This window comes from Melanerpes formicivorus, unplaced genomic scaffold (genome assembly GCF_026170545.1).
Source record: "Melanerpes formicivorus ecotype bairdi unplaced genomic scaffold, bMelFor1.0.p_v2 SCAF_105, whole genome shotgun sequence".
Taxonomy (NCBI): domain Eukaryota; kingdom Metazoa; phylum Chordata; class Aves; order Piciformes; family Picidae; genus Melanerpes; species Melanerpes formicivorus.
The window spans coordinates 1,358,314-1,378,883 of record NW_027142457.1 but is presented as its reverse complement, the minus strand read 5'-3'; the positions used below and the strand labels follow the sequence as shown (position 1 = coordinate 1,378,883).

Genomic DNA, 20,570 nt, shown 5'->3' with positions numbered 1-20,570 from the left:
TGCTTGTTTATGACACTAATTTCCTTCAGCTTTCTTGAGCAGGAGCCTCAATATTTCAGAGGACAAAAGGGAGGGGGAAAAAAGAGACCCTGTTCTAATTTCTTGATATTTTCCCAGGAAATACATGGCATCATTTGCTGCCACGCTCTGTGCTGCAAGCCTGATGAAGACTTGGAATTATTTCTACTTTCCCTTGCCTGAACCTTTTAAATTTATTTATTCTCTGCTGTTATTTACTGAGACTGTTTTATCTAACTCTGTTTAGTGCTCTGGGAGGCAGATGGTATGAAATGCTCCACACATAATAAAGACTCATTGTTCAGGCAGCTCCTGTGGCAGTTGATGGTAGAGATTACAGTGCTGGGCCATAAATTGTACCAGTACTGTGTAAGCAGGACAGTGGTGACACTTGATCTTCCCAATTATAAAAGATAATAAAAATCTTAGGGTTTTTTGAGCATCTTCCACTAATTCTTCACGTGAGGATCTAGGGAGCATTAAGCAGACAGTTAACAGCTCTCGGTTTGGTGTAATGTTGAGCTCAAGCAAACATTTCCTCCACAAGTAGCTAAGAAATACCTAGTTTTGAACAGTTTTTCTCTCCTGTTGACTTAACTCTTTGTGTTCTTGCATCAAACTCACACTGATGACAGGAAGAATTGGAGCCTAGTTTAGTGGGAGGTGTCCCTGACCATGACAGGGGGATTGGAACTAGATGATCCTTAAGATCCCTTCCAACCCAACCTGTTCTATGATTCTATAATATTCAGAGCAGCATTATAAGAGGATGGGGTTCAAAAGCCTACTGAACCCAGTGGAAAACCAAGCCCCCATCCAAGCAGACAGCAGAAAGGAGAACACTGCTAAAACAAGCTCATTGGAGATAGCTTGAATTCTGGCAGAACACAAAACAAGCCAAAACAAATGTCAGCTCATTTAATATACAAGTCAGACGGAGAACCTGAGCCAGGTGATCAATGATGTTTGAGAGAGTTGGCATATTCCACCAGAATCCATCTAAAAGAATCACTCACAGTAACCCTGTGGCAGCAGAAGATATCTGAGAAGCAGAACTCAAAATCACTGAGCCAAACTGAACTGAAACCTGAGCCAAAACCAGAGCAAACCACTCTTTGTCAGGAGCCAAAGCTGAACTCAAACCACCTTTTGTGCTCTTCCCAGTGTCAGATGCTTGTGCTGGAGGCCCAGTCCCCAGGGCTTGCTCAAACAGCCCCAGCATGGAGGAGCAGAAGCTGATCTGCTGTCCTGCAGGACACAGAGCCTTTTGGCTTCCTCACCAAAGATCCACAGGATCTTTGCCACTGACAGACTGGTTAGGAGAGACTGTCTACCCTACCTTCAGGTCTTACAACATGAGTTACACCTGGCAGGGGGCTCAGCTGGAGATGACCTGTGTGGATGGGATCCCGATGGGCAAAGAGTGAAGCAGGAGTGAAGGTTATGCTATGACAATTGCTACCTTGACTGGAAGAAAAGATAAGGGCCATGAGCTTTTCTTCAGTGTAATGCTGCAGAAGACACTCAGTCCCACAGCATCTCTCATGGGCTTTGAGTGAAGCTTGTGCAATGATGAGAATTAAACCCTTCAGTGAAAGTTTGCTGGGTCAGTTTCGTGCTCACACTCTGCTGGACAGCACCTTTATCTGCCTGCCTCTTTCTTCCCCAAACAGAGCAGCACATTTCTTCTATTTCAGACCTAGTTTTTCAGTATCCTTGGGCTATAGCACTTCATGGAAGCAAGAAGGTATAATTTTAGCATATTTTAGGGTTTTTTTGTGCCGTGCTGTCTCGATCTGCCTCCTTACCTCCTTTTGTTCCTTTTCTCTTAAGCAGAAAGGCAACAGAAACCAAGCACTGAGGAAAATGAATACTGCTCCCTGACAACAAAATCTAGAGCCAACTGTTGCAGTCAGTTTTAATTTGCATTCCCTGGTGAAACCCTGAAGCTTACTGGGACATGGAAACACACAGGCTAGAGCAATTTATGGTCGTGCACATAGCTGCTGCTTTTGTAACTTCTTCCTTGCAGCTGTTGAAAGGAAATGTTAGCAGAGATGCAGACTTCTGCCAAACCTATGCAGCTTTGAGGAGGTCCATATGCAGGGTGAATTCTCAGTCCTGAGTGAAAGGAGGTGGGCAGCATTCTCATGCCCTAGCTGGAGAACAATATGAATTTGGTGTCTATTTGCCTGGAAATCCCTAAACTCAGCCCTGAGTCCCTCCACAATCTGCAAACGACACGGAGGGAAAAGTGTATTTAGGAGGGGGAATGGAAGGGAGGACAGGAGGGAGGAGGAATAGGATTTGTGACTGTGGATTAATGGAAGTTTGGGCAGTAGTGCTGAACTGGAACCAGCATCAAACAGTCACTGTGAAAAACTAATAAACATCTTAGCACTCACTGGTGAGGTGCTAATGAATTTGTGTCTATGGGGTTTTGTGTCCATATGGGGGAAGCAATCAAAACTGGACTATTAGTTAGTTAATTAATACTGCCCTTAAGGAAAGGTTTTGTTCCTCTTGGTCATCTTATTGGCAGCTAAAATTGAGACCCACTTACAAGTAAGTTCACAGCCTGATAAGCATGAGGAACTGCAGTAAAAGAGCAAACATGAAAGAGAATCTGAGGGTGCTCCAGACAAACCCTGCTGTTTTAAATAGATATTCAAAATCCAGGGATGATTTTAGGGTGCTTATTAATGGAGTCCAGAAAACATTACAAGCTACAAAATATCTTGTGACTGGATTATTGTCTGTCACAAGACTATAAGATATTAATCAGTATTAATTAATCATAAAATGTATTCAGTTGGAAGGGGGCCTTTAAAGGTCATCTAGTCCATCAATGATTAATTAATGATTATCCAGGTTGAATAGAACCTTGAGCAATATGGGACACCTGCCCAGGGAGGTGGTGGAGTCACCATCCCTGGAGGTGTTCAAGAGGGGATTGGACATGGCACTTGAAGCCATGGTTTAGTTAGTCATGAAGTGCTGGGTGACAGGTTGGACTTGATGATCTCTGAGGTCTTTTCCAACCTTATTGATTCTATGATATTTCCTTCCCTGGAAGTGTTCAAGGCCAAGCTGGATGGGGCTTTGAGCAGCCTGGCCCAGTGGAAGGTGTCCCTGCCCATGGCAGGAGGGTTGGAGCTAGATGATCTTTAAGGTCACTTCCAACCCAACCCATTCTGTGATTTCACAAGGTATCATAACAAGAGAAATAGTTTAATGACTTTATGTGATTTCAGTTTTTTAAAGGGGCAAGGAGCCATTTGGGGCAATGGGCACTTAAAGGATTCCTCTGTAGCCATGACATGTTTACAAGCACACAACTGCAAACTTAAAGTTACAGATGCTTCTCCATTTGAAAGGCAGGTAACCTATTCCTGTGCTTCACTATGGATCCCTTTTCCTAACTGTAGATACTCAGTTGTGAAGGTGTTTGTCAAAGTTACAGGAAGGAACCAAAATAGCATCCCAAAGACTTGAGCTAAAAGTCTAGTGTTCCCTTCAGGATATCCCAACTTTCCTCAGACTTCAGATCTTTATCTTCTCTCCTTCCAGACTTGGCAGTAGAGGCATTTGGCAAAGTTTTCTAGACAGTTCTTGGGATGAGGAATGTGGTCCCTGAGAGCCACCTTTCCAAGTCCTGCCAGCAGGGCTGTTTTATTTCATGGCAGGTAGAGCTCATGTCCCTAACTGGAAACGTCTCTTAGTTGAGGGCTTTGTTCTACAAATTACTCGCGTTTAGGAGATTTGTGTAACCATCTCCTACACCACCTTTCAATTTTACTCTCAACTTCTGTATATGCAGTGATCTGCCACTTCTGTTCTAAGGCTGCATAAAGAACTCTCTACTTAGCATCAAATCTGGAAATCAGTTCACAGTGTGTACAGATATCAAGACTGTCAAAACAGGAGATATTTTTAAGTGTCTGATCTTCCAGATTTGTTCTGCAGAGCCACTTTAGGTACTTCTGAATGTATAATCTCAAAGGCTGCTCCTTACTGATGAAACCTCAAGTAGGGGAAGAAAAATCCACAATGCAGAAGAGTTGCCCAAGTGTAGTCACAGATGAACACAAGAGAAGTCCAGCTGCTCTGGACTTGCAGGACAGTTACTGTGTTGCTGGTAACCATCCCCCAGCAAGCAGTTCAGGAGTATCCTGCCATAAAGAAAAGGGCTTTTTCTTCCTCAGGAAACAGACCTCTGAAAGACACAGCATGTAAATACCTCCAGAATGGTAGGATTGTAAGCATCTGCTGTTGGAATTCTGCTTATGAATAATGAGGAGGTTCTTCAATCCTTGGTCACCCCTACTGGTTCCTTGTTCTCAGTGATACTTCCTAACAAAGGGGTTGATTTAGACAAACTTCAGAGGTCCCTTCCAACCCCTACCATTCTGTGATACCTTATACAAGCTAATGTTTTCAAGAGGGCATTTTCTCAGCACACAATTTTGACTGTCAACTTAGTAGCCCTCTAGCCTTCACGTCAGGTGAAGCGTGGCTGACGTGCTCTCCCAGAGGTCATTTGCAGCTCTGTACATTTTATACAGCTGATTTAAATTGGGCATTAGAAAAAAATTCCTTTACTGAATGAGTGATCAGGTGTTGGAACAGGCTGCCCTAGGAGGTGGTGGAATCACCATCCCTAGATGTGTTAACAAAACCAAGCAGATGTGGCACTTCAGGACATGGTGGTGTTGGGTTGGTGGTTGGGTTTGATGATCTTTAAGGTCTTTTCCAACCAAGATGATTCTATGAGTCTGAGAGCTGTTTTCAAAGCTCTGTTCCTTCTCATTGTGTCACTGCCATCCCAGCTTCAGACACAAGCACAAGATCCTCTCTGTGGGGAAGAAGATTTTGCATCCTTCTTACATTTAAGCTTTTTTATATTGGGAAGCCTTTTATACAGTGACGAACTGGGACCCCGTTTTAGATGGCTCTGGGCCTTGGCCCACGTCCCTTGTTCGAGCCTCAGCTAAAAGTGATTTTTTTACAGCTGCTTGAAGTCATTGAGGTTTGAAATTTAGAAGTGAAATGCTGACACCACCTTCCCTATTACAGCATTTAGCCGCTTCTGTCATGCCGCAATCAGCCCTGTATTGTAAGTGTCTGTGTTGTGAGCATCTCTGATCTAAACATTTGTTAGCTTAAAATACCAATTCAATTGCAATCCATTATGCTCTGCTCAGAAAACCCATCTGGCTCCAAAGGCTGCTGCCACAAGATGTGCTGCTGCTGCTGCTGCTGTGAAGCCAAAGGATTGATTCTGCCCTTGCTTGCACTGCTCTGCATCTCCAGGAATGGCATTGAAGTAGCTGGAAGTGAATCACCTCAGAGCAGGTGTTGGGGGTGAGTCAGACAGGTGTGAGGCTGCATCATGCACTCTTTCCAACTTGTTTTCCCTTTTTTTCCCCCCTACCTTCATTATCAAGGAATTGAAATTGCAAGTCTGAGAAACAAAACCCCAAACAACCAAACCCCATCAAAACTAGGAAATGCCTTTGAGGTTGTTTTTTGCCTTGAGGAGATGATTGCAACTCCATTTCTTTCCTGCTCAATCACCATTCAAGACACTTTCAGGCATTTCTGAGGCAGCTCTTTAAAACAAAACTGACTCCATAGGAGTGGAGAGTAAACCCCTGCTCTCTAAAGGAAATGCCAAGAAACAGACATAAAATATTCATCACCTAGAAGAATCACTTTCTACTTTTTGGTCTCTTATTGTGCTGGCAGGTGAAAACACCTGATTAAAAGCCTCTGGATGAGAGTTGTGGTCTCACAGCATGCCTGTGAGATCTGCCAGGGCTTCCGTGGGTCTGCAGAAAAGACACAGGAAGCCATTTACAGTTTACTGTTGCCTTGGACTCACATTGTGTGTGTTCTGCCTTCTGCTGAGCAAAACCAGCAAAGAGGCCAGTTGCCTAGGAAAGCAGCTCTGGTTTGTGCTATATATAAGTAAGAAAGATGACAAGCTGCTACGAGGACTCGGGGAGTAAATGCTACCATGCCACTTAGGGTCAGGATCAAGAAGATCACCAGAGCTCAATTTTTTTTATGGCTTTGGGGCATCTTACTCATTAAGCTTCATTACCAAGAGTGACTAACCCAGGAGTTCCAGATGAGCTCTGAATGCCTTTCTGTGGCACAAGAGACCCGAGAAAGATCCAATTTAACTAGATGGGTAACAGGAACATCCCTACCTCTCCAGCGATAATGACGCACTCAAGACATTTTTCCACAGAGCAGGAAAGAGAATCTGCAAGCACCAAAGGCACTCATCAAAACCTGCAAACAGCCTGAAGTTGCATAAGCTTTGGGAGGGCTTTGAGGCAGGGGTGGCAGCAGATGGCTGAAGGAGGGGTACACCCCGTCGCTCGCTTGCCCCTGTGACGGGGACGACAGCAGGGCTCACGAAACAGCCCCTGAGCTACCACATTTTTTAGCACAGCTGAGAACAGTAGGCTGGGAGGGAGGGAGGGGGAGAGGCGGTTTGGTTTGTTTAATTTCACAAACTGCAAACTGCAGCGAGGCAGGAGGGTTTCTGTGAGTCATTCGGACGTCCCCACCGCCGGGGACACGGCAGCAGCCTTGCTCAGAGCAATGCTGCAGCTGGCAGAAGGGGCTTGCTGCTGCTGCTGCTGCTCTCTGTTACATGTGAGTCCCAAAAGCCCCATGGCCCCAGAGCCCAGCACCTGCAGGATGTTCCCAATCAGTCCCTTGGCCACTCTCTGATCCTGCCATGGGGGTGCTGGGTCCTCCCGGTCACACTGGGTGGGTGCTGCCAGAGGGTGTTGCTGTCAGAGCTCCTGCTAAACCCTCTGACAGTCCCAGATGGCTGCTAGAGGGTGACAGGGAGGACTATTTGTGGCTGTGACAGGAGAGCTACATTGACAGAGGATTCAGTTCATGCTTTTGACTCAATTACATGAGAGTGGAACAATGTACCTTGGAATGTCCACAGGGTGGGGAAGAGCATGCAGAAGCAGTGTCTGTTAAATGTAACAGACTGGGATCAATAATGATTCAGTAGCCTCATAACAGGATATTGTTCCTGCCCAGGCTATTTAACTCCCCAGAGCACAGTGGCCACCCATGCACAAATGGTAGGCTAAATGCCCCAATCCAAACTAAAACTAGAAATTCTCTCCCAACTCTAGCACAACAGCCATTAATGATTTGCTTTTAACTTGAGTTCTGAAGAACAGGATATATTTCACCACTTTATTAACTGACACACTGAGAGAAATAACACCCAAAGGAAAGGGAAAAAAACCTCCAAATAATGTGAAATTTATTGTCATTATAATTTAGCTGAGGAAACTGCAAACTAATAAAGTAGATTTTATAGGCTTGTATCCCCATTAGGTTAGGTAGAATTTCGAGCCTAACACCAAAGCAAGCTGTTTAATAACGCTGTCTAAAGCAATGGACCTGTAATGGTCCTGCTACCTGCTCTGGTGAAAGCTCACCTGGAATGCTGTGTCCAGCTTTGGGGCCCCCAACACAAGAGAGGCATGGACCTGCTGGAGTGGGTTCAGAAGAGGGCCACAAAGATGATCAGAGGGCTGGAGCATCTCTACTATGGGGACAGGCTGGGAGAGTTCAGCCTGAAGAAGAGAAGGCTCTGAGTGGACTTCAGAGCTACATTTCACTGTCTGTAGGGGACCTACTAGCTGGGGAGAGACTGTTTAGAAGGTTCTGTAGTCTTAGGGGAAGGGGCAATGGCTTGAAATTGGAGCAGGGCAGATTTTGGACATCAGGAGGAAGCTCTTTACAATGAGAGTGGTGAAATACTGGAACAGGCTGCTTAGGGATGGAATTGACCCTGCAGACATTCAAGCTCAGACTTGATGTGGCCCTGAGAAGCCTGATCTAGTTGGAGGTGTCCCTGCTGACTGCAGGGGGGAGGTTGGACCAGATGAACTTTGAGGGTCCTTTCCAACCCAATGCAATCTGTGACTCTGTAAAGCCCAGCCCAGGGAATAGTCTTTATTCATGAAAGTGGTCCAGTGAGAAGGTGCCCACAGGGCTGACCCTCCTATGCCAGACTGTGACTTTCATTTGAGTCTTGCTGAAGCACTGCCTAGTCATTGATACATGAAAAACTCAGAGTACAAAGCAAGACAGCCATGGGGTTTGTGTATACTTGCAGTTTGATGTTCACTTAGTGTGGGCATAACAGGAAAACACTGATCCTCATAAAGTAAGTGACAGATAAGAAGTTCTCCATAGAAAGAGTGATTGGCCCTTGGAATGGGCTGCCCAAGGAGGTGGTGGAGTCACCATCACTGGAGGTCTTTAGGAAGAGACTGGATGGAGTGCTTGGTGCCATGGTTTAGTTGATTAGATGGTGTTGGGTGCTAGGTTGGACTTGATGATCTCAAAGGTCTTTTCCAACCTGGTCTGGTCTGGTCTGGTCTATTCTATTCTATTCTATTCTATTCTATTCTATTCTATTCTATTCTATTCTATTCTATTCTATTCTATTCTATTCTATTCTATTCTATTCTATTCATTTATAGCATATCCTGCATGCAACTGAACCTGAACACCACGTGAGACACATTTTACAACACAGAGTCCTACTCTGACCTGCAACTTCCATCTAAAAATCACTCTCCAAAAGAACTGTTGGCCACAAAAAGTGATTGTGCAGATAGGCCAAAAGAAGCAGCAAGGAAGGGATGCATCATGCAGTCAAACAGAAAATGGCTGAGAAAATATCAGTTGTGTGTTTGGACTAAATCTGAACTACTGCACTGGCTCCCCAAAATGAAGCTTACTGGGCTGCTGCTGCATGCTGAAGACTCCCAATTAATTCTCATCTGTGCAGTCTTTTGGGCGAGGCACAATCACGACTGAATTTTCTCACGGCTATATCAGACACAAGAAAGCTTTTTCTGTGCCAAGCATGCATCACTTCTTCCCTCCTACCCCTGAAGTGAAGGTAGCAGTCATAGAAAACACAGCAACCCAAAAATGAAACGAGGGATTTGCTCGTTGGTACAGGGGCTTTTAGCACAGCCAAAAGGGAGCAGGAGGATGTGCCACAAACTTTCTGACGCTCCCCAACGGATCAAATTCGGTGTGTAGGCAAAGTATCACACTCACAGAAACTTGTGTCTGGGCTGTCTTTACCACTGTGTATATATTAGCAGCTTTGTGGAGCCACTGTTAAATTTAACAACCTTGAAAGTAATATTAGGTTGTTGGGTTGGTGTTTCTTTTTTCGCCATTCCCCCTAACAGTGAGGAATTTCTCTTCACAGTAATACCTCCAGGCTCATCGTGATCTGAAAGCCTGGACCCATCAGAAGGGAGCAGCTGATGTGCTGGAGGGCAGAGCTGCCCTGCAGAGGGGTCTCAGCCGGCTGAGAGGAGCCACAAAAGAAGACCTGCAAAGAACAACTCTCACATGTTGCTAATATTAACTCAGCACTGAGTTGGGGTTGTTAGTCTGCAGTAAAGAAAGTTCAATGCACTTGAAGAGAAAGAAGCGAAACGCTCACTAATATCTTCCCTGGTTGACTTTCAGAGGTTGAGGTCCTGTACACTGGGTCTGTCATGGATGTACTGAGAAACAGCATCATAGAATTAGAGAATAATAGGATGGTGGGGGTTGGAAGGGACCATCATGCCTTTGCCAACTCCTTTTCTTTGGGCCAATACCTGCCACATCGCATACATTGCCGCCTTCTACATTTACAAGTTGTGGTGTGGTGTCCCACCCACAGAGAGATGGAAAAGACCCCCGGGATCATCATGTCCAACCATTGAGCCTAATCTACAAAGGTCACCACTAAACCATATCCCTAAGCACCAGATCCAAATGACCTCTAAGCACACTCAGTGATGGTGACTCAATCACCTCCCTGGGCAGCCTGTTCCAACGTCCGACCAATGAAGGATGAATGGATAGGGACAGGACAGCTATCTGGAAATGCAGGAATGGAATGGAGTGGAATGGAATGGAATGGAATAGGATAGGATAGGATAGGATAGGATAGGATAGGATAGGATAGGATAGGATAGGATAGGATAGGATAGGATAGGATAGGAGTAGAGTAGGATAGGATAGGATAGGATGGGATAGAATGGAATGGGATAGGATGGGATAGAATGGGTAAGGATAGAATTAACCAGGTTGGAAAAGACTTTTGAGATCATCAAGTCCAACCTATCACCCAACACCATCTAATCAACTAAACCATGGCACTGAGTGACCCATCCAGCCTCTTCTTAAACACTTCCAGCCATGGGTGAAGGACACCCTAGGGTTACAAAGAGAGCTCTAGGGTTACAGAAACATCCTGGACTTGCAGCCATACCAACTGAAAGGGAGCTGCTATTCAGAGAAGATGCAAATAATGGTGAAAGTGGTGTGTGTGTGACTGGAATGACAGGCTGCTGTTTCAGAAAGGGATCCCTGATAAAACAGATTCTGTTTGCATAGAGAATTACCTTGGGGAAAGACAGTGGGTAGCTGTTAAAAGTCTGCTGTAGAATTCCATAGTTAAATGTGGAGATGGATAGAGACGTTCAAGCCGTTATTGCAGGGAGGGATTCTGCAGGGAATTGTCTCCCCATGGCACACTCCCATTTCCCAGATACAGACCAGAGAACAAATGCTACTGAAGGCAAATGCTACTCCAGATATTCTGGAGTTTGTCAACTGACAGATTTTCTGACAGAAAGCTAGGAGGCTTCTTTCTAAACTTAGTTACAGAAACTACTGAGGTTGTTACAGGACAGCTAATGGTAAAAAATAGCATTGGATCACACCATGCTGGGTTCATTTCAACAGAATGGAGGCCTAAACAAAAATAGAGGTGTTGGTAAGTTTGTCTATCAGATTTGTAACAAAGTGAGTGAAGGCAGCAGAAGTTAATTGTTTGGGGGACTTCTCTGTGGAGGAGACTTGGATTTTCTTGAAGGCAGAAGACAGAAGATTTTCTGAAGCTTTTACACCCTGCACAGCAGAAAACTTCTGCAAAGAGCCTCAAAACCTAGCTGCATGCATGCAAACCCACCTCAGAAATGGTGCCTAGATGGAAATGGAAAAAAGGATGATCAGCAATAGAAGCTGTGCCTGTTTCCAATGAGGAATCTTGATCCAGAGCCAGCTGATAGGAAATGAGAACAGAAAGGAAATCTGCGCTGCTGTAGATGGAAACAAAACTCTTAAGCTCCTTGTTTTCACTCAGTGCAACTCTGTTTCAGGACTCAACAAAAGGCTGGTTATCAAATCCTGCTGCTGGTGAGCAGCATCTCAAGTGACTCCACTCAGAACCGGTTCTGTGAGACTGGAAAAGAGGCAGTCTAGGGCATCTCTCATGCAAGTGGCTAAAGCAGGACCACAGCTTAGGCTTCTATTCAATACAAAGCTTTAGAGCAGCTTTTAATGCAAAAGTGAATTGAAAATGATGGTAAACATAAAAAAATATGAAAAGTAACAGATCATAGGAGCCACAGAGTCTCAGCTAACTTGGTATCTTCTTTTATACACCCTTGCTCAAGGAAAAAAACCCAAATGTGGCAGCTTTAATCTGTGAAACCTTTGACAGAATGATGATTACCACACCAAGGGGAAAGGCCTGGTGAAGCTTGAGAAGGTGGAGATTAGTAGAAGGTAGCAAAGGCAGATAAAGGAAGTAGTTAAAGAAAGATACTGCAGGATTATAGGGGAAAACTCTTGGGCTGGAGGAAGATTACTCTTACCCTTTTCAGTACTGATTATCCTTGAAACCAGCCTTGTCTGGGTGTTTCTCTTAATGACCTTGGTTTCAAAAGGTAATCTACTAATAAGGTTTTGTGGGACATTATTGATGGAGGGAAGGAGAGTGATGTGTGGAAAACAACAGGAATACCTTGCAGGCTTGAAAAGTAGGAACAAGATGAAATTTCATTACATGCATTTAGCTGCTAATAATTTATTTAGGGTTTTTTTTTAAATGTAATTGTAGTTTTATCAGTGACATGACACCTGAAGAGCCTGTGTGTTTTAAAAGATCATGAAACAGCCAGGATTAACCAGTGCAGTGCCTGAGTCAACAAGGACTTGCAATCCTAGATCACACCTAGTGAGGTATCACACAATCATGGAATGGTAGGGCTTGGAAGTGACCTCAAAACCTCATCCAGTCCAACCCCCCTGCCAGAGCAGGAGCACCTATACCAGGTCACACAGGAACACATCCAAGTGGGTTTTGAGTATCTCTAGAGAGGGAGATTCCATAACCTCCCTGGGCAGCCTGTAATGTGGGAGTACTCTGTACAGCCTTGGTCATCCATATTCACCACAGCTGAATTCAGACTGGAACTGCTGAAGGGAAAGTCTATGAAGATAACAAAGGGAATGACAGAACAAGCAGCAGGGGGAAGGACTCTCACTTTCCTATCAATGTGTCTCTTATTCCCTAATCCCATCTGTCTATCACAACAGTCCCACTGGGCTGGGGAGAGCAGTAGAGTGCCTTGTCTGGAAGGATGCCCATTTTGGGTGGCTGGTATCTGCTCCCAAAGAAAAAACCTCACAGTTGAAGCCTGCCTGATTTTTCCCTTCTCATTTGTACTTTTTTTCCCCTCTGACCTGACTCCCTTTTTTTCCCCCCATAACTATCTGTGAGGTGTTGACTGTTCTTTTGTGTTCGATTGGAGTAGGGCAATGGATCTGAAGTTCTTACAAGTCAGGACTGAAGGTCAGAAATGGACTTTATAATGGCATGAACCTCATTCCCTTAGGGAACAAGTAGCAAACCAGGGGTGGCACAAGAATAAATAAGGACAGGCTGCTGATGAGATTAAAAAGGCAGAACAGCAGCAGCAGGTCTCTATGAATCAGAGAATTAAACTTCCAAGTGGTGTATTAGATAGAAAGGGTATAACTAGTTTTAACATCATAATCAAGTTATGAAATGGATTATATGACATGATTGCCTTCAGGAAGTGCTCTCCTGTCCTACCAGAACCAAGAGTGTGCTAATGTGGGGGCTCTGTCCTAACAAATAAAAGATAACAATTTAAGATATGCAAAAGGCCCTACAGAGCAGTTTAAAAGCCATTTACAGAAGACACAATTACTCCACAGTGTATCATATTTGTTCATCAGCACTGGAAAAACTTGCTTTGCCAAGTTGCTGGCAGAATCTGTGACTATTGCTTGCCTTGTGACTACTGCTTGCTCTGCTTTTCCTTCCCTCTGGAAGGCTGGGCACCGGACTGCAGTGGTGCAGAACCTTGACAGCACGGAGCAAACCAGTGGCAGCTTGCCCAGAACTCAAACGCTTCTCCTTATTTCCATACAAATATACACTGAAGTGGATAAGATTTTACATCAGACTTAACACACACTGAAGTGGATAAGATGTTACATCAGAATTCTTTTTCTTTGCTTTCTTTCTTTACTTTTTCCATGTATTATTTCAAGGGCACTGCAAAGGCAGGCAGCAGTTTACAGAGCAATCCAAAATTGCTGTGAAGGTTAAAGAGCAAGAAAGAAAAGAGAAAATCCAGGTAAATGCCTAGCTTTGTCCTCACAAATTTTAAAGCCCTAAATGAATTTCAGTTTATTGCACTGATATGAAAGGAGTTTGAAGTCCTGATGCACGAGGATCAGCTTTGCCAGAGGATTTTTTAATGAACTAGCTAACACAATTTCCTTCTGCCAGATAAAGTTAGGAGCTATCAGCCATGCCATAAGTGCAAGCAACTTCTTGTTCAGCTCAGGCAGAAAACAGCAATTTGTTTGGAGTAGAGAGACTGGAGGTTGGTGTCACTGTGAGCTGCTGGCTGCCGTGTCAGCAGATGAGCAGTGCAGGAGTTTTCCAACAGAGCTGGGAGAAAATGGGAAGATGGTTGGCCAGAGAGATTTCAAGGGAATGCAGTTTCAGCAGTACTCAGCAGCTCTGTGGCAGTGTGGTGACTTCAGAGGAACTTGATGAATTTATAAATTCACAAATGGGATGGAAGGGACCTTCAAAGGTCATCTTGTCCAAACCCCTGCACTCAGCAGGGACACCTCCAACTAGATCAGGCTGCAGAGGAGCACATCAAGCCTGATCTTGGGTGTCTCCAGGGATGGGGCCTCAACCACATTCCTGGGCAGCCTGTTCCAGTATTTTACCACTCTCATAGTACAGAACCTCCTTATGTCCAACATAAATCTACCCTGCTCCAGTTTCAAACTGCTGCCTCTCATCCTACCACTGCAAGCCCTTCCAAGCAGTCCCTCCCCAGCCTTCCTGTAGACTCTCTTCAGATACTGTAATGCAGTTATAAGGTGTCCCTGGAGCCTTCTCTTCCCCATGCTGAACAAACCAAATTTTTTCAGCTTGCCTTCACAGGAGAGGTGCTGCAGTTCTCTGATCATTTTTGTGACCTTCCTCTGGACCTGCTCCATCAGGTCCATGTCCCATTGTGTTGGGGGGGGGGGGGGGGGGGGGCCCAGAGCTGGGACACAATACTCCAAGTGAGGTCTCACAGGAGCAGAATGAAGTAGCAGAGTCACCTTTCTCGATCTGCTGTCCCATTTTGCTTCCACACTACTGTCAGTCTATGTTAAGAACTGATACAAACTTTGATTAGACTTTGCTTAAACTTTGACAGAGACTTTGATTAACACTACTGTATGGAGAAGCCAGAACAAAACCCCCAGGGGCTGAGGAGGAAAATTGTCAAGTGCTGACTAGCCAGCATAACATGCAGTAAACAGGAATGAGAAGCTGATCTATAATTTAAACAATGGGTTAATTAATGCAGCATTAACAATGGAATCTGTGGTAAATCCAGGGAGTAATCTTGTCTGTCTGCTCATCTAGGAGCAGCTAGAACACCATGCCCTTGAGTAAGATGACAGTCACTGTATGCTAACTGATAGGAGTCTCTCTCCAATCAGAAGATCAGCAGGATCCTTTGATTGCTGGTTTTTAACTTTAAGATGGGAATTCTTTCTAAAATGGAATGGTGTAGTGGGGAAACAGAAGGATGTACAAGGAGACTGCCAAGGGATGACTGCCAGGCTCTGAGTGCTGAGTTGCTGCACATTGGTACACAATTCCTGCTAGAAGTTCACACTCTAGCTTTTTTAATTCAAGCTTGGAGAGTTCAGGCAAGCACTAAAGAATCCTTGTGATGGTTCCTCTGGGCTTTTGAAGTGGCCCTCAAGTGGTGGTGCATGGGACACAGAGGGAAGGGTTTGCATAGACTGAGTAATAATTTTCTTGCTCTTCATAGGGTTGCATGTACCTGCCTGTAGATGTTTCTTACCTTGATTAGCAGAGCTTGAGGACTGAAACAAGAACTAATCCACACCTAGCTAACACCCATTACAGAACAAGGAATCTTCAGTCACACCAACAGCATTCTCCTGGTGGGAATGATGCTGTTTTGGTGCATTTGGAATGGAAAATACACCATTTAATGAATAAAGCTTTTAAGAGCTCTCCTTTCTAGTCATTAATAGCTTGAAATTAGAAATACCTTGCTTATAGCCCAAGACTTTTCCAATATCACTCATTTCCCATGCTCTATTTGTGTTTTGTGACAGAAGCATACTTTAAGAAGGTGGACCAGTGACGGCACTTATCAACTGTCATGATAACTGGGCCCTGTGGGGGGACAGAGAGCTAAAAGAACAATGACAAAACCCAAGTAGCATTCTCTGAGCAAATAAAATCAATCCAACACTCTGTTTATTGATCCATGCTGGCAATATCTACAACAGGCTCGGTGGATGGACAGCTGGCTGAAGCACAGAACTTAGGGCTGGGTCCTTTAAAACACCCAGCTGTAGCACAGCAGCACTGAGAGAAATTATGCTCTCCTTATGCAGCTCACAGCAGCTCTCCCATCCTATAGTGCAACACATTATTCCCAACATTTCATTAAAAAAGGAGAGAGAACAGAAGAGATTTTCACAGCTGGCAATGTACTAAAACATACCAGCTTTCATCAGGGGAATATAATGGTACTACTGTTTAAGAAATGCTACAACCTTGTTTAATTTTCTTAGCTCTTTTCAATGGGGCCTTTTCTCCTTGGAAGATGGGGGGAAAAAAATAGAGGAAGAGAGGATAAGTAAATATTTTCAGCCTTGTCAGGTGAAATCCATAATTATGGCTTTATTCCTTTCTGCCTTCTGATACATAGATTTCACCAAGCTGATTGCAGGCCTCAGGAACCATTTTTGCCTTTTAAATGGAAGCATTTCAGGTTTTTCTCTAATTAACAACCACTTGCAGAGTACATCACAGGCTTAGTGCCTACTCACCAGCCACATTTCTCATAGACAGCTCTGTTATTGCACTGAAATGAGGGCAAGAGGCCTTCTGTATTAATAGTTTATGAAGACAGCTGAATTAGAGCTGACCATACAGTATTCTGGCTATCTTCTTCTCCTAAGCCTTTCTCTCTAGAGTTTATTTTTCTGGGGGGACAATGCTTCTTGAAGTGATAATATCTTCTCCTGACTGATAATAGTTTGGACTGGTTGGTGTGGGGCAGCTTCATTTTGAGACATAGCTGTAGGAAATGCTCAGGCAACCTTCCTTGTACAGAGCACCAACTAATTAAAACAGAAACTTTGGCTTTCTTTTCCCCTTAGGGTGACAGAGTTTTAGATCTAAAGAAACAAAACCCAAAGACACAGGAAGCAGGGCAGCTGTTATTAGACATCAGTTCAAAGGGGAGGTAAATGAAAAGCCTCTGATTTATCCACAGGAAACTGCCCAGGATCAAGGTCTTCAATCAGAAACCCACTTTATTCCCAGTCCTTTTTCACCCCATCAGTCTCACTGCATGTAACTCATAAGCAGCTAACTAGACCCAGAGCTTCTTGGAGCAAGGTGCTGCCACAGTTTTATGTGCACTGTGCAAGGCACATGAATCATTTCTTAGAAACAAATGGCAAAACTGTTGCAGTTCCTTCCTCCTTCTGTCTCTTTGCTCCCCTCTCCTCCCCCACCTCATGACATTTGTGTCACCTTCTGGATCCCCAGTTCTCATTCACCTTTTTCCCTTGCCAATAATTTCTGCCTAGCTGCAGCCATAAGGCAGAACAGTGGTGCAATATGAAAGGAAAGCTGTCAGGTAAGCAAAGGCAGCGCCACAAAAGCAACAGTGAGGAGGAATTCTTACGCCTGTATTACTGACTTACAACCCCTATGGCAGGACATAGAATCACAGAATCAATAAGGTTGGAAAAGACCTCAAAGATCATCAAGTCCAACCTGTCACCCAACACCTTATGACTACTAAACCATGGCACCAAGTGCCACGTCCAATCCCCTCTTGAACACCTCCAGGGATGCTGACTCCACCACCTCCCTGGGCAGCACATTCCAATGGCTAACAACTCTCTCTGTGAAGAACTTTCTCCTCACCTTGAGCCTAAACCTCCCCTGGCACAGCTTGAGACTGTGTCCTCTTGTTCTGGTGCTGATGCACATGCCTTTACCATTTTGAAGAAGAAATCACACTTGCTGAAAGCACCAACCTTAGAAGGAGACCCAGGGCCTAAAGGAATGAGCACTGTTGCAGTGCTCAGGAGCTAACTTTTATCATTTCAGATGAACACAACCAAGGACTGATGGACATGTGTGCCACAGACACCGACGTTCCCTTCACAGAATAGATGTTTTCTGGTTTTGCGTAGTACCACATGAACCTCATTACTGCAGCTTGGAGGGGTTTGAACATCCAGGAAGAAGAGCAATAGTCTGACTGAGGCAATGTTCACATCAACCCAATGGATAATCAGAAGAGCTCCGTTGTTACAAGGACACACAGAAAGCAAGACATTATAAATCCTACCCAGAAACCAAGGCCAGCAAGAAAGGCTAAAAAAGCAACAACACAGCCTTTCCTGAGAGTCATTGTTAACAGCTTCATAGCAGCTAGCAGGCAAGATCAGCTCGAGCGTGAGGCACACGGCAGCCTGAAGGAAGGCCAGCTATGAAGGCATAGAAATGACATCTCCATAGCGTGACAAAACCCAAACAGATTCAGTGAACTCCTACCTTGGAGAGCCTGGAGCGTCCGAGTCTGAACGACAATGCAGAGCTGCAGGACCAGCTGTGGTGCACTTTCCAGGAAGGTGGCTAGCAAATGCAGCATGCTCACATCTGCATACTCATACACCATCTTCCAGTAGAACCTCCACCGGTCATTCTCTCCGCTCCGCCGGCTCCGGATACCCAAGTAGATCGTGTGGAAATACCTAGAAATAAAAGAGAGAGAGATTACAGGAATGCAGGGGGTGATATTTTGCAGGTAACACATCTGCACCAACCATTTATTTACTTATTTATTTGCCAGTGCTGAGGGAGCTGGGTCTCTTTAGCTTGAAGAAGAGGAGGCTGAGGGGTGACCTCATTCATGTTTATAAAGATTTGAGGGGCAGTGTCAGGAGGACGAGGCCAGTGGTGTCCAGTGATAGGACAAGGGCCAATGGGTGCAGGCTGCAGGATAGGCAATTGCATGTGAAGTTTTTCTCTGTGAGGGTCACACAACACTGGAAGAGGCTGCCCAGAGAGGTTGTGGAGTCTCCTTCTCTGGAGACATTCAAAACCCACCTGAGTGCATTCCTGTGTGACCTACTCTAGGTGATCCTGCTCTGGCAGGGAGATTGGACTCGATGATCTCTTGAGGTCCCTTCCAACCCCTACCATTCTGTGATTCTGTAAGAGCTTAGCATTGTCTTATTTGTTAAACAGCATTCAAAGCCTTAGTTTTCTGAAATGAACTGTAAGGGGGAGGTGGTGATTACATGGCTTCCCTCAAATTAAGTGAGGGGAAAAAAAGAAGCTGATTCTGCAAGGATCTCTACCCAGAACCTGCAAGGAGCTGCATTCCTTTCTGTGAGGCTCTATATGGACTTGGAAGACCAACTGTACTGCAAGGCTGAGGTGGTCTTAGCCTGGAGCCCTGATATAGCTGAGCTCATTGTCTTGCTTTTCCACCCATTTAGCAGCCTGCATATCATATTTCAGATACTGCCAAATATATGCTGCTTTTTCCTCATAGTTTGATTATTTTAGGAAGAGAGAAGGTGTAGCTGTGAGTTCCTATTTTAGGAGGAGCAGAGATCTGGCTGTGGGTTCCCTTGGTGATTAGAAATGAGTCACTACGATAGCTCCCGTGCAGCAGCAGCAGTAAGAAGCAGCAGGAGGCAAGAGCCCAACAGGCTGCTCTTGCTTACAGGAGGAACCACTAAGATGAGAGCAGGGACAGTCAGAAAGCACATGCAAGCTCTGATGGCCTGTGCAAGTAGCACAAAACCACCAGGAGACCAGCCAGTTAAACAGATTGCACTGGGTGCAGGAGAAATGAGTGGCTTCAGAAAGCAAGGGTCACAGGATCACAGGAGGTTAGGGGTGGGAAGGGACCTCCAGAGGTCATCGAGACCAACTCCCCTTCTGGAGCAGGAGCATAGAATCCAGCACAGGTTGCATAGGAATGCATCCAGATGGGTCCTGAATGTCTCCAGAGAAGGAGAGTCAACAACCCCTCTGGGGAGCCTGTTCCAGGGCACTGTGACCCTCACAGTGAAGAAGTTCCTCCTCAAGTCGAGGTGGAACCTCCTGCACTGTAGTTTACATCCATTGCTGCTTGTCCTATCTCAGGGTGCAACTGAGCAGAGCCTGTCCCCTCCCTCTTGACACCCAGCCCTCAGGTATTTATAAACAGTGATCAGGTCCCTTCTCAGTCTTCTCTTCTCCAGACTAAAGAAGACTTCTGACGACCAAGCCACCCGGCTGCTGTGATGCTGTTCATGATCCTCACAGAGCCTGTAGTGGTCTCCTATGACACACCTGTGTCACAGCACAGGGATCACGCTGGGTGGCCTCTGATCTGCTCTGTTACTCTGATCTGCTCTCTGCTATTCTGTGTCAGAAAGTCTCAGCTCCCACCTTGCTCCTACAATTTTAGTTCAAAACTAATTAAGCCTGGCTGACACCCCCCCCCCCCCAGTCTTGACTTAATGAAAACCTCTGACAATTAAGACACTGTCTTGTATCAGGGTGCTGTGCATCCTGCTGGAGTGCTCTGTTGGGTTGCTAACTGATGTGGATCTCTGATTCTCTTTTTCCCAACATATCTTTCACATCCTGATCTGGAAAGCATTCCCTTAGGATCTTTTTCATATGTTTTCACAGCCCTTTGTTATTTTTGTTAGCTTAACTTTTCCAGTAAGAAGAAAAAACTTAGCAAGTTCTAACACTTCCAGTAGAAGTACTTCCAACTGGCTAAAATAAAACACCTCAGTATTACTCTTCTCCTCCTTTTCACTACTGCTTGTTAAAACTCCTTTTTTTCCCCCCAGCTGATGGGGCAGGGTGAATTGGGAAACCTCTTTTCACACAGGCTGCATGCAACCTATCATCCCTCTTCTGTTCAGTTGTGACTTTGGAGGAGTCTTTTGCTGGTGAAAGGATTTTTCTTGAGCTCTGACTGGCTAACAGCCCAAGACTCAGCTGCTCCTTTGAAGAATGTCCACTGTGCTTGTACCCAATGGACCCTTGTCCCCAACACGCACCGCCG

At 45.0% G+C, this 20,570-nt stretch overlaps 1 protein-coding gene across 1 annotated transcript in view; it reads right to left on the bottom strand.

Moving 5' to 3' along the window:
* The window catches only part of XKR4 (XK related 4), a 210,646-nt gene that overhangs the window by 50,555 nt on the left and 139,521 nt on the right, over nucleotides 1–20,570 (bottom strand). The window contains exon 2 of the mRNA XM_068166730.1: nucleotides 18,047–18,246. Coding sequence (XP_068022831.1) covers nucleotides 18,047–18,246 — 200 coding nt within the window. The remainder of the gene's footprint in view (nucleotides 1–18,046; nucleotides 18,247–20,570) is intronic.